At 38.9% G+C, this 13,323-nt stretch overlaps 1 protein-coding gene across 2 annotated transcripts in view; it reads right to left on the bottom strand.

Moving 5' to 3' along the window:
* Positions 1-13,323, bottom strand: part of erbb4b (erb-b2 receptor tyrosine kinase 4b) — a 276,507-nt gene that overhangs the window by 54,587 nt on the left and 208,597 nt on the right. For both annotated transcript variants that reach the window (XM_058081635.2, XM_058081636.2), the window contains exons 6-13: positions 12,745-12,863; positions 12,338-12,479; positions 11,497-11,610; positions 11,204-11,330; positions 11,013-11,086; positions 5,245-5,335; positions 3,305-3,504; positions 653-785 (exon numbers count right to left, since the gene is read on the bottom strand). In XM_058081635.2, coding sequence (XP_057937618.2) covers positions 653-785; positions 3,305-3,504; positions 5,245-5,335; positions 11,013-11,086; positions 11,204-11,330; positions 11,497-11,610; positions 12,338-12,479; positions 12,745-12,863 — 1,000 coding nt within the window. The remainder of the gene's footprint in view (positions 1-652; positions 786-3,304; positions 3,505-5,244; positions 5,336-11,012; positions 11,087-11,203; positions 11,331-11,496; positions 11,611-12,337; positions 12,480-12,744; positions 12,864-13,323) is intronic.

A 13,323-nucleotide genomic window follows, 5' to 3' on the forward strand; every position in this document is an offset into this window, starting at 1 on the left:
GGCATCATATCCTTTTATGGCACAATACTAAACAAACATCACTTCCATAGTAGTCCATGTATTACAGCTTACTAATTGGGTCCAATAAGCAATGTTTCCCTCCCCAGTGTCATGTGACCCAAGTGTGTTACAAGGTCTTTAGTGTGAATAGGGAGCAGGTGTATTAAAAGTTGCTATAATCGCTTTTGCACTCTCTCAAACTGGTGACTGGAAGTTCAACTTGGCACCTCATTGCCAAGAACTCTCAGAGGATGTGAAAAAAAGAATTGCTGATCCACATAAAGATGTTCTAGGCTCTATATTGGCATAGAGGATTTTTACAGGAACAAGAACCATGGGTGACCAAGGATGCTGTGATTGAAGTAGAGCAGGAAGATCCCAAAGGCATTTCTTGTTGGAGTGTACTCCCCTGTGTTGCCAGCGGTTTAGACATTAATGGTCGGGTATTGGGTTACCATGAGGGGACAGCTAATGCTGAGTTATACAAACTGTACACTGACAACAATGTAATAATATAGTTGCATAACGTAAGGGATGTACTCAGAAATGGTTTATATTAATGGTACTATTTAACCGTTGTACAGTTGAAAATCCAATCCAAGCCAATTATATGTATATTTGTCTGATTATGATATTTCAATGCATCGCTTACCCTTCATAAAGGTTGCAGTTTTCCACACAAGTTTGCCCCCTTCTGAAATCCCGGCATGACAGACATTGGTCCGGACCAGGACCCCAACACCCGGCGATGGAACACAGAGGGTCGCACACCATATGCTCCTTGGCTGCACAAGAGACAAACAGTCAATTAACAATCAGTCACCTTCATATTTTAACTTTCAAGCTAAATGTGCTGAAGTGTCACAATGGCAGAAATAAAAACCAACATAGATACGTGGGTACATATACAGAGAATATTCCAGGTCATTTTAGGATGGCATTTAATCTAATTGTGAATGTCTATGACAGGGGTGTCCAAAGTGCAGCCCGGGGGTCATTTGTGGTCTGCATTTGTTTTTTTAATTGGCCTGCGGCACACTCTAAAAATCAAATTTAACAAGAAAACTGACAAACAAAAATTAAATCAGCAGTAATTTTACAAGAAGTCAAAGTATGAAGAGAAAAAAGTTATAATCAAAGTTATAATCAAACAAAAAAGGTCATAATTTCTAGAGAATATTGCCATAATATTATGAGAGAAAATAAAACCTTTTTTGTTGCATTGAGTGGAAATATTAAAGAAAAAAATATGTTTTTAAAACTCATAGTATCAGAAACAAAACAAAATAAAGTTGTAATTTTTGGAACATTAGGTTGGGGAAAAAGTTATAATATTATAAGAATAAAGTCAAAATATTGTGCAAAAAACCTTTCCGAGAATTATTTAAGAAGAATATTGAAATTTGGGGGGAAAAATACAAAAATTAGGAAAAAAAGAGCAAAGAATGAAGTTCATACTAATAATAAGCTTTTTCACTGATATCACAAAGCTGTGCAGTGTTTTTTCTTGAAATACGGTATATTAGTTCTTAGCATATATATTGTATACCATTCTCAAGCACATCCGATTCATGGCCGCAGGTAAGCTGGAACCTACCCCATATTAATTTGGCCTCAGGGCACACACACAACACTCACATTGACAACTGTGTATTATTTAGAGTTCCCAACTAATCTAACGATAACGACTCTGAAAAAAGTCAGCAGTTACTCGACTGATGGTACAAAAATAATAGCCCTCAAAAGTCAAGGTATTCTCACTTCTTGTGTTAATTAAGAGGGATACCCATGCAATAAATACTTGTAGTATTTACAATGTTAAAGACAAGTCGGACTCTCATTATATACAGCCCACAATCAAAGAGTGTCCTATTTTAAACCCTGCGAGTCTGAGTACATTGTGCATCCATAATAATGGACATGTGTGGGAGTGTGTGCACAGAACTGTGTGCTGTGTGGAGCGATGCCGCTTCATTATAAAACTGCTGAGTCAACAGTTAGCGAGGGCTAGAGGGACCCGGAATGTTCCTACAGATGCTGCACAGACAGTCCGCTTGTTTGAATAGAAAATTAGATGTGAACCGTCCAACTTAAATGCCTGACAGCTTTAAGTAAGTAGGGAATGAAGTTGTTCAACAGTATTTCAACCTGGAACTCAGCCTTCCTGAAAATAAAGCCTCCTCACTCACATTCAGGCTTTTTATGTTGGTTTCCATGAAAAGATTTTGGCAGCTGTTTCTAAGAATAGACATCTGCCAAACAGACCAAATTAAAGCTGCGCCTGCATGCTAAATAAGGCATTGTTGAGTACTTGGAAAAGAATGAAACGCTGTAATAAAATGCACTGGGATTAGTTTGGAATAAAAATGCCCCATGAACCAGCCCAGAAAAGAAAAAAAGTCAATCTGTATGCATGACTCTCTGTTTCACATCATTTACTACATCTATCTTTTCATTTCCCCCCTGTGTTTAGATCACTTACACCTTTTGTCTCTGTTGTGACTCTCTTTGTCGTCTCTACAAAGGTTGCTACATCTGAGAGAATTATTGTGACAAAGTCCTGAAGCGACACAGCGGAAGAGCGACAGAAACAGTGCATGGGAGCCTTTTATCCGAACATCAAGATTTGAATTCTTTAATCGTAATTATTGAGGCAGTGCCTCAACTGCCATGGTGAAAAAAAAAACCAAACAAATAATGACAGGAATCACCAATAATCACATGAATGTTAATATTTGTCAATTGAACTGGATTATATCTGTAGTTATGTAGTAAAAATCAGTGAATTTGCATATTTCCTGATCAAATACAGGACGTGTACCTAATATGAGGCTTCTGTGAGTGTCTCTTCTCGGTTAGTGCACAAGGCCAGCTTATTATCCGAGTGCACTCATTGACTTGGATCATGGCGCCTGCTAGTTTCCGTTTGTCAGCATGTCACATTCTTGCTAATTGGGCAATAATAAATACATAGAAATGTCATACGCTGAGGCATTGTAGCGCTGTAGTACTGAGATATTTTTATGTTGTGTTGATTCAATGCATGAATTTGACAATATAGAGGATTATATATTCACGCTCACCAGGAGGTGATGAGACTTTTACAACAAAGTATCAAAACTTTTCCTGGAAAAAAAAAATAGGGTGCATGCGCTCCGTACAGAAAAGCAAAGACCACAAATTAATTAATAAGTTTTACGTCAATGTTTAGATTATTTTTAATTGCTTCCAGTGGTTTGCATCAGTTTTGATTTTGTAGCACCTATTAGTTGTTTTTTTTTTCATGGCTTTGTTAAGAACTTACTGCACTCCAGGGGGCTTCTGTTATTGCGAGTCAAAGCTTTCTGGTTTGCAGCACGGAACAGTCGAGTCCAATTGACCGTGTTGTAGAAGCACAGCTGGCTGTTCTCTGCAATGTGGACATTCCCGGCACTGATCTCTCGGAGAGACTGCAGTTGAAGTGATAAGATGCCGTGCTGCTTCAACACCAGCAGGGAGATCCCACTGAGGGGAGAAGTTGGAGAAATGAGGGAGAAAGGAAGAAAGGAAACATGAAGAGGAATCTCAAATAAAGGGAAGCGAATGAGAAATACTTTGATGTTTTTCTTAGCTTAAGATCAAACTGTGATTATTTTGGAGTAGCCTAAATAAACATATCTAATGACCAGTCCCATAATAAAGTACACCTGTACAATCTAATGACACTGATTACAACCACAAAAAACACACACAATGTGCAATCAGCAACACTGTGCGTTTTCCGCAAATGTCACAGCAAATCTTTAGAACACCTTCTGAAGAAGAAAAAAAAAACACATGCAATGATGATTAAATATCTTCAATCAGTTGTTCAAACACAATTAGCTTCTGAAATGTCATCACAAAAAGTGTTACTTCCAGTAAGTCAAACTTCTGTTTTTATTCAAATCCAAAGTTGTCCTTGGAACTACTCATCCATCCGGGTCAGGGGGCCAGCACGCTCAGACGTTCCCTCCCTAGCCACCTCTTCCAGTTGCAACTCAACTGGCTCCTTTCGATGTGAAGGAGCAGCGGCTCTACTCTTAGCTCCTCCCAGATGATAGAACTCGTCACCCTATCTCTGAGACAGGGGTCTCAAACTCAATTTACCTGGGGGCCACTGGAGTTAGTGTCTGGGTGAGGCTGGGCCGCATCAGGTATTAAAAAAAAAAAAAAAACGCATTTATTTATAAAAACAGAAAAAATAAGATAAAAAAAAACTGCCTTCAATGCTTTTGCTTCTGCTATACCCTACACTTTTCAATGGTTTGGTTCTGGTTGACCACAAGAAAAGCTCTAATAGAACAGTCCACTGTTCTCAAATAGCTTAATTTTTATTTAGTACGCAAAAAAAAAAAATGAAAAAATAAATTAATCAATCAGTAATAAATAAGTAAAATAATAATAAAACAGCAAATAAGAAAAACTTAAGATACTTTTTTCGGATTCATATTAATAGTATTAACAGTTATTTAACCTTTAACATGAACATTAATGAAACTTAACCATTTTATAGAAAAATTTAATTAAATAAATGCATTATCACATCAGTGCCGTACCCTCCAACAGACATGCATTTTGACCACTGAACACGCCCGTATGCCTCGACCCAATGCAGAAATACACCCGGCCTTAAAGCCTGGACCGATGGCAACAACCAATAATAACACACAGATTGTGTAGAGGGGTGGGGATATCTTGAGACCAAGGATCTTGGAGTCGACCACAGTCTTATAGTGACCAGGCGCTCTCATTTCCGTCATTTGTCTGAAGAGTCTTTCTCTTTCGGTCACTACTCTAAGCTCTAGGAACGTAGATTGACTGGTAAATCGAGAACTGTCGCCACATTGCTGCGGATACTTTGCCAATTCACCTGTTGATCTCAAGATTTCCGAGATACTTGAACTCCTCCACTGTTTGAGTGAAAGGCTCACTCTAAACAGGAACAATGCAGTCCCCCCTCCATCCTTTTCTAGTTAAAATCATGGTGTCAGAACCGTTCAGTAGCACTCTATGATACCGTACTGTCAATTCTTTCAATATATATGTGTATATAAAATATATATATATATATCAGTCTGGAAAAGTTATAAAGTGGGCAAAACATGAAACAGTGGAGAACATTCCCAAGAGTGGCCGGCCAACCAAAATGACACCAAGAGTGCAGCGACGACTCATCAAGATGAGTCACAACAACATCCAAAAAAGAACTGCAGGCGCGCATACCTGTAGAGAGATCTTCCCCCAATTGTAACCAAGTTGCTGAAAACACTCAAGTCTGTTATGTTGTCGGGCCAAGACTGGATGTTCAGAAAGCCTAAATGGGGACACAAACAGACACATGAGTTATAATGACTCACCGGAGCAGAAGAATTATGTGTGTGTGTGTGTGTGTGTGTGTGTTGGGGGAGCTGGCATCCCTGGAGGAGTCGTAGGATATCGTAACCACACACCTCTAGGCTGAAGTTTGGTGCCAGCTGTGTGTGTCTCATCAAGTCCCATATATCAACATTCTAGCATTTCCTTTAAGCGATCCGCATCTCAGTCGTTGAATCATTTAAAAATACGAAGGAAGCTGAGAGGGTGGATGTGGCTCATTTAGGATTTTCAATAATGGATTGGAAAATATGAAATATTCAGTACAGACCAGCGGGAGGTGCAGCCCTCTAGCTAATACCATAAGACAAACAAAATAAGTGCACGGGGGAGTGAGAAAGTAATATCAGGTGGAATCTTGGATGAAAGGTGTGATGAAATGAAAAGCGATGAAAGCTGAGAAAAGTTAAAACAACACTTGTATTGTTTTAATGAGGAACACGTGCATCATAAAGAAGGAATCATTGCTCTTGTGATGGGCAGTGCAGCGCCTTCTCTAATCAATGAACAATTAGACTCCATCACGTTAAAGTGCATATTCTTCTCCTGCTGGATGCATAATGTTTACACAAGAAGGAAAGATAGCTTGTTGAGCGTTAAGAAAAGGTGTGCCGAATGGGGAGCCTAAGACAGCAACAACGGTGTCTTTATCAGTTTGTGGACATTGTTTTGTTTACACAGATCCCTGTTGAGTTGCTGGATCGGAAGCCGGGTCCAAAGCATATTAAGTGTGTTTGATGAAGAAATGAGAAATACAAAACTCAAGTAATTGTGAGGAAGTACACAATGGGGCTCAGGCAAGATGAACCTGAGCTGAATGAGATATGAAATGTTTAGGTTGTATTACAGATATCTTTTACAGAAAAAAAAACAAAGGATAAATGGAATGGAATACATTTGCCTTTATTACCATTCTAATTGCAGCAACGACTGACTTTATTGGTGGAAGTGCTTTTGAGAAAGGATACTTTAACCTGCAGGATGTACAAGATGAATAACATATACTCAAAAGTTATTATAAGAGTTGCCCCACTGTTCCGGTGTCATGCTGCAGCAAATTGAATTGGTTTTGGCCATGCAAGCTGGACAGAACAGCATGGGGAACATCTAAATATGTCTTAAAAAGGCCTACTCAAGTATGAGTCATGTGATTATTGAGCCAAGCTTATAACACGAGTACCGCCTGAGTAATGTCTGCGAAAGTATGAGGAACAAAAGGCGTTTAAAGAAAAACTCACAATCTTGGCTCGTCTTCACTTCACTGTCCAGGCATGACTAATCGACTAACGTTCAAACTGTCACAATAGCTACTGTGCTGGCACCACGGCTTGTTTCGAAAGTATATTTGCATCACAATTTTCTTGAAATACGATGATTTTGGACTATGAGAATAAACGGAAAAATGTAGAACATGTACAAGGTCTGACATTGTCTATTTACGTCGGAAAACTAAACTGAATCGTCCTCTACAATGTAAATGTACAATGTATTTATTACTTATTCTTCTATTTATTCTAATTTCTAAATTTTGTACTGTCATACTGTCTTGCACTGAAAATGGAACTGCTACAATTTCATTCTACTATATGTAAAATGACAATAAAGGGCATTCTGATTGTGATTCTGAGCAGGGTCCAAAAAACGTACATCATTGATTCCCAGATGGAATTGTTATACAGGCAGTGCGTGAAGAAACTAACACTGAAAGACTACAAAGGGCACACACATTCATTTTTAATTCATTTTACTCAGTTAGTCCACATTTGGGTCCAGTGTAAGACATTATTGAACTGTGGAATGTTTGTGGACCGGACAAAAACGGGCAGCAGAGATTCGAACCTTCAACCTCTTTACTGTAAGTTCAATATGGTAACCACAAATCCTGCATACGACCCTTAAGTCTATTCATAAACATCAAACGTCTTTATAACAGTGACTAGCACCTCAATTATGATAACATTCATTGATTATACAGCAGGATTTTTTTCCTGTAATTTTTTGGCTGATGAAATCCGACAATGGCGAAAATGCTGTGAATGTACAGGGAGGAAAAACATCTGAATAATTGTAATAATTCTGTGCTGTGAATTTTTGTTCCAGTAAGTCATGTATTCCACCATATTCAGCTGATAGTCCATAAATGTATACAGAAAATTACCACATGTGGCTACTGTACTTGAAGGGGAAAAAAAGGTTACACAGTCACAAGCACTGGTTAAGAGGGTTCAAGTTGAGGTAATTACAGTTTAAAACCACAATAGCGAGAAACCCAGGCATACAGCAAATCATTTTGATTTGATTGTCCACTTAACAATTCATGTCTTCAAGAGGAAACACAGAAAGAGAAGAGACAGCGAAACTAATCTGAGAAGCTGAGAAGTGTGCTGTGCGTAGGATGAGCTCATTTAAAAGCTAGAGGAAAGCCACTTGTGACCTGCGGGTCAGAGAGGCAGGTTGGCTGCCTCCGTCAAATGTCATGTAGTGGTGACAGCTCGGGGAGAAGACGAGCTGAGCGGACACACTTCTCGTACTACATCCTCTTTGGTTTTGCCATCAAATGTCAAAAACATCTATATACCTGTGCTTGTAAAATGTTTAATATATACACATATACATATACGTATCACAGGGCACATATAGACAAACAACCATTCACACTCACATTCATACCTATGGACAATTTGGAGTCGCCAATTAACCTAGCATGTTTTTGGAATGTGGGAGGAAACCGGAGTACCCGGAGAAAACCCACACATGCACGGGGAGAACATGCAAACTCCACACAGAGATGGCGGAGGGTGGGATTAAACTCAGATCTCTTAGCTGTGAGGTCTGCGCGCTAACCACTCGACCGCCGTGCAGCTTTATGGGATATAATTTTCCTATAAATAATTTTTCACATGCAGAATATACCCGGAAAAAAAACATGCATGCATGGGGAGAACATGCAAACTCCACACAGAGATGGAATTAAGGGTGGGATTAAACTCAGGTCTCTTAGCTGTGAGGTCTGCGCGCTAACCACTTGACTGCCGTGCAGGTTTATGGGATATAATTTTCCTATAAATATTTTTTCACATGCAGAATATAATAATAATTATAAACGACAAATGCATGGAAATTAGAAGTGATGCAGACTTCTCGTACAGCCTGGCGAGATCAAATTTGGTAGTGCTTCTCATCGTCTATCAAATTGCTGGCACTCACAACTTTCTTTAGCCTAATAGTTAGCTATACAGAGGGTGCTTTGTTTGGGTACTGGATTATGTGGCAAGGTTATGTACAGTAGAGTGCAAATGGACTAGTTTACGTAAGTGTCATGCTGTACAAAAACCAAGACTGCATACATAAATTCCTCTACGAAAACCAAATGATGTGAAAAATGAGGCGTTTGACTGTATTTATTGCATGGGTATCTCTGTATTTCCTGGAAGTGCTCAGTGGGTGGTTCCAGTTTGGGGGGGCTACAGCTTGTAGCCGGGCACACCCATATTATGAAGCCTGGGTCAGAAAATTTGAAAAAAGCACAACAGGTCCTCTATAATGACATGCGTTCTATCTTCTACTGGATTTGATGGATGGCCAGTTCAGCGTATACAACTCTCATACAAAGTCAGCTGGGATCGTTTCTAGCTCACACGTAAATAAGTGCTCGAAAATTAATTCCAGGTAAATTTGTATTCATTGACGAAAGGTAAACTGCATGTTTTCTTTACGATACACGATGGCAGATCCAGGGCTGTGAAACGTCAGACTGGGGACCCCCCCAGGAGAAAAGCAGTCAGAAAGACAGGAGATTGAAAGACTCATCTGATATTCATCGTATGCTGGAATGCCTGTCTTCAGTGTGGACCTTCTCCTGTGGGAGGATGTGAGGTACACTTAACTAAACACACACTGTATGTGTACTCGAAAAGGGATGTTTTTACACTGCAATATTGGCTACGTACCGTATACTTGTATGCCTTTCATTTGCATCTTTGCATCAATTGCTAAGGACTCCTACCACCCAGCACACAGACTGTTTGCCCTCCTACCCTCAGGGAGGCGCTATAGGAGTCTACGGACAAGAACCACCAGGTTCAGGAACATCTTTTTCCCAACAGCTGTCTCCTTGCTGAACTCTGCCCCCATTGCCCACCCCTTCCACTACTTACATCCCCCCGCTGATCTATGCCCCCCCCATCACTTCATTGCACTATTGTACTATTGCACTATCGTACATATTACTATCTTGTTGATTCATTGATCACACTGTTTATAATTTATATAATCTGCAATAACCATACTCTTCTCTAGTCACTTCACTGCAATACTGTACATATTACTGTTGTTATATATTGTCATATCCATACTGTTTATAATCTGTATAATCTACAATAGCCATATTATAGTCATTTATATCCCTGTACATATTCTCACTGTATTATAGTCATAGCCTGTTATAGTTTTATTTACATAGATCTGTCCATACTTACTACTAAGGTACTTATAAAATTGCACTCATGGTTGGATGCTAACTGCATTTTGTTGCCCTGTACCAGTGACATGAGCAATAACAATAAAGTTGAATCTAATCTAATCTAATCTTAGCAGGATTACCCACCCAAAACTAAAATATCAGCCATATTTATCATATTTTTTATCTGCATTATCCAACATCTTCCAGTATTTATATTGTGCATGAATCTTGAGAACCTAATCTTGACATGACCTGTCGTGACCATCTGGCTGTCTTTGTTTTTCATCAGCATTAGGGCACTCTGCTGCATGTGACGTAATCCCTAAGAGGCTACTGTGTGAGCCGCTTTTTGAGTTGGTGTCGCCAAAAAGCCACAATAATACATAAAAAGCAAAATATATACACAGAGTTAATCCTCTGACAACGGCAGAAGTTTTTGTGAATTTAGAGGATACATTTTCCCAAAAATATTGGTTACATTCCAGAAGAATTTTTGTCCTCGGTTACAAATAGGATTTTGCAATTTAACAATTTTCATTTGAGTATCTCATTGTTGGGCATTGCCTGGCTTTTGGTAATAAAAATATGATCTGTCTGCATTTATAAATGTATACAAATTATGTCTTACTTTTCTTATTGAGCCATAGAGTGCTATTACAGTATGCATGTATGCTATTACACTATACAGCAATTGTATATCATTCCTGCACAATGATTTGTTATTCATTAATTTTAATTATTCTATTTGTTATAATTATGCACTAGCATACATACTATATTGTGTATTTCTGCTAAAATGTACAATATCACACAGTTTTTCTATGATTATGTTAAGCATGATAAGGACTTGTTTTAATCAATAGCATATCATCAAATAGCCTTAGGTGAATTTGAAGTGTGCCCTTCATCGTCTTTGTCCAAAAGGAGGAGAACACACCTCGCCTCTCACTGTGGTTCCTGATATTAACTTACATTTTGTATTGTTTTGTCTCCATGCATGCAAGTTGCTTCTAAAGCCGGTTGTTGCTTTTCCTGCTTTTTACTGTTTTGTTAAGTTAAATGGCTGCTGTGAAAAATGTCAACAAAAAATGTTGCATGGTACTATAGAGCACAAGTGTAGATTATGTTTTAGAGGAAAATACCAAAGAAAATGTACCTGTAATCTCCCGAACAGTGCGAAACACATTCAGTTTTTCTGGGTCCAAAGCTTCAATGTTATGGTAGACATCCCTGTGAAAAATGATGGCAATGTTTAAAACTATATTCCCATTACTATTTTATTCATTACATTGTCTATCAATTGTGGGTGTGTGCCAATATGCCACTGGCTGGAAAATATTGCCTCACCCTTTGATTCCAGTGATGAGAAACACCAAATTTCCATTTATTTTGGTACAGTTGACAAACTTTTCGATGTTACTGGAGTCGACTGTCTGAGCTGTCTGTAGACTGGCAGTGCCGATGCCGTCGCATGCTGCAAAACAAAGTGAGGTAGCAAAAAGCAATCATTATTTAGAGAAATGCCATGTCCAAGGACTACTATTTATACGCAATATTTCTTGAATAAAATGTCACACAAACCCTTTCAAAAGGTGCCATACTTCCCATTACCAAAATTCCATCAAATGCTGATGATTCACCTTTTGGGCAGATGTCAGTACAAGGGATGCACATCTTGATGCGGTTCTCCTCCACCTCCATCTTGTTACTGGGACATGCTTTCACACAGGAGCTCTGATCCACCACAAAGTTATCTGAAAACCAATTCACTGTAAATGCCAAATACAGATGGCGGCTGTTTGTCATACTAGTGGGCACTATGCCACTTTGTGAGGGCCATCACAAAAAAAAACTGCTACTTTTCTCTTTCTGACTCAGAGTGGTATAAAGAAGCTTGGAAATATTTTGAAAGAATTCAAGAATTTTGCAGAAATATATATGTTTTTATTTTGCGGAAATATAAATGCAGTTCAAGTTAATTTCTTTCTGTCAAGATAAATGTATATAACGACTACACTTTCAAATCAGGGCAAAGCAGTCAAACCAATGTTTTGGATAAATCAGTGCTTGCAGGGTTTGGTTTATGATGCAAAATTTCATCAAAATTAATTCAACTCATCTAAAAGATGGAGAAGGTGGATCTAAACATGGACACCATAATGCAGGAGATCCAAGATTTGAGTGTAGCAAATAAAGAATTACAGAAGAATAATCATCAAGATTATCAAGAAAGATAATGAGGAGAAAGAAAAAATAATCGCTAAAATCACAATTGACGACATGGATCAGAACACAAGGATGAATGACATAATAGTGACGGGGCTGAGGATTACACCCAGGTATTATGCCAGGGAAGTTGGGAACAGGGATGAGCCAGACAAAATAGAAAAAAATATAAAATATACGTATATAGCAGTTTTTCTGCAAACAATATAATCTGTAAAGTCTACTTTGTGTAGGTGTCCAAGTGTTTAGACTTACGCGGACACTTCTTGACGCAGAAGGCTCCATAAGTGTATTTTGCCCTGAGGTTGCGTTCCAGCTGGAAGGTGGTCGGGTTGTACACAAAAGGCTGGGGGCACTGGGTCACACAAGCTCCACTGTCGTTAAAGTTTGTGCAAGCCTGGACATATTGAAGAACACATTTCATAATAGGGCCCAACAGAGTGATTATAGTCATCACAGAATAATTGTTAACAGTTATCTTTCAATAACAAAATGCAGCTAAATAAATGATAAATTACTAATTTCCTGTGAAGCAAAATTTTGTGACGACAAAACATAATGCAAATACACTTGCAGTATAGACATAAATAAAAAGTTCATTTTTTTTTTCAGAACAAGCTTGTAAATGACAAATTGTGTTGTTTTTGTGCAAGTATACTTACAAAGCAATCAGTGTCCTTTGGACCAAAGCAGCCACCTGCACACTCACGATGGCAGCAGTCACTCACATAGGGACCAAAACAACGGCCATCGCACTGCTCCGCACACACTGTCTTAGTTACTGTGGGTGTGGAAATGGAAAAACGCATAATCACAATCTGGAAAATTATGGTGTTGTTCTAATTTATTGATGTGGTAGGCATCTCATGCAAAGATCTGCATTCGATACAAATGTGTACATTTTCAACCAGTCAGAATGCATTGATTTTTTCATTCATTCATTTTCTACCGCTTATCCTCACAAGGGTCCCGGAGCCTATCCCAACTGTCTTCGGGCAAGAGGCGAGGTACACCCTGGACTGGTCTCCAGCCAATTACTGGGCACATATAGACAAACAACCATTCACACTCACATTCATACCTATGGACAATATGGAGTCGCCAATTAACCTAGCATGTTTTTGGAATGTGGGAGGAAACCGGAGTACCCGGAGAAAACCCACACATGCACGGGGAGAACATGCAAACTCCACACAGAGATGGCCGAGGGTGGATTGAACTCGGGTCTCCTAGCTGTGAGG

This window comes from Doryrhamphus excisus, linkage group LG12 (genome assembly GCF_037039965.1).
Source record: "Doryrhamphus excisus strain RoL-2023G ecotype Guam linkage group LG12, RoL_Dexc_Guam_v1.1, whole genome shotgun sequence".
In the NCBI taxonomy this organism is placed as follows: domain Eukaryota; kingdom Metazoa; phylum Chordata; class Actinopteri; order Syngnathiformes; family Syngnathidae; genus Doryrhamphus; species Doryrhamphus excisus.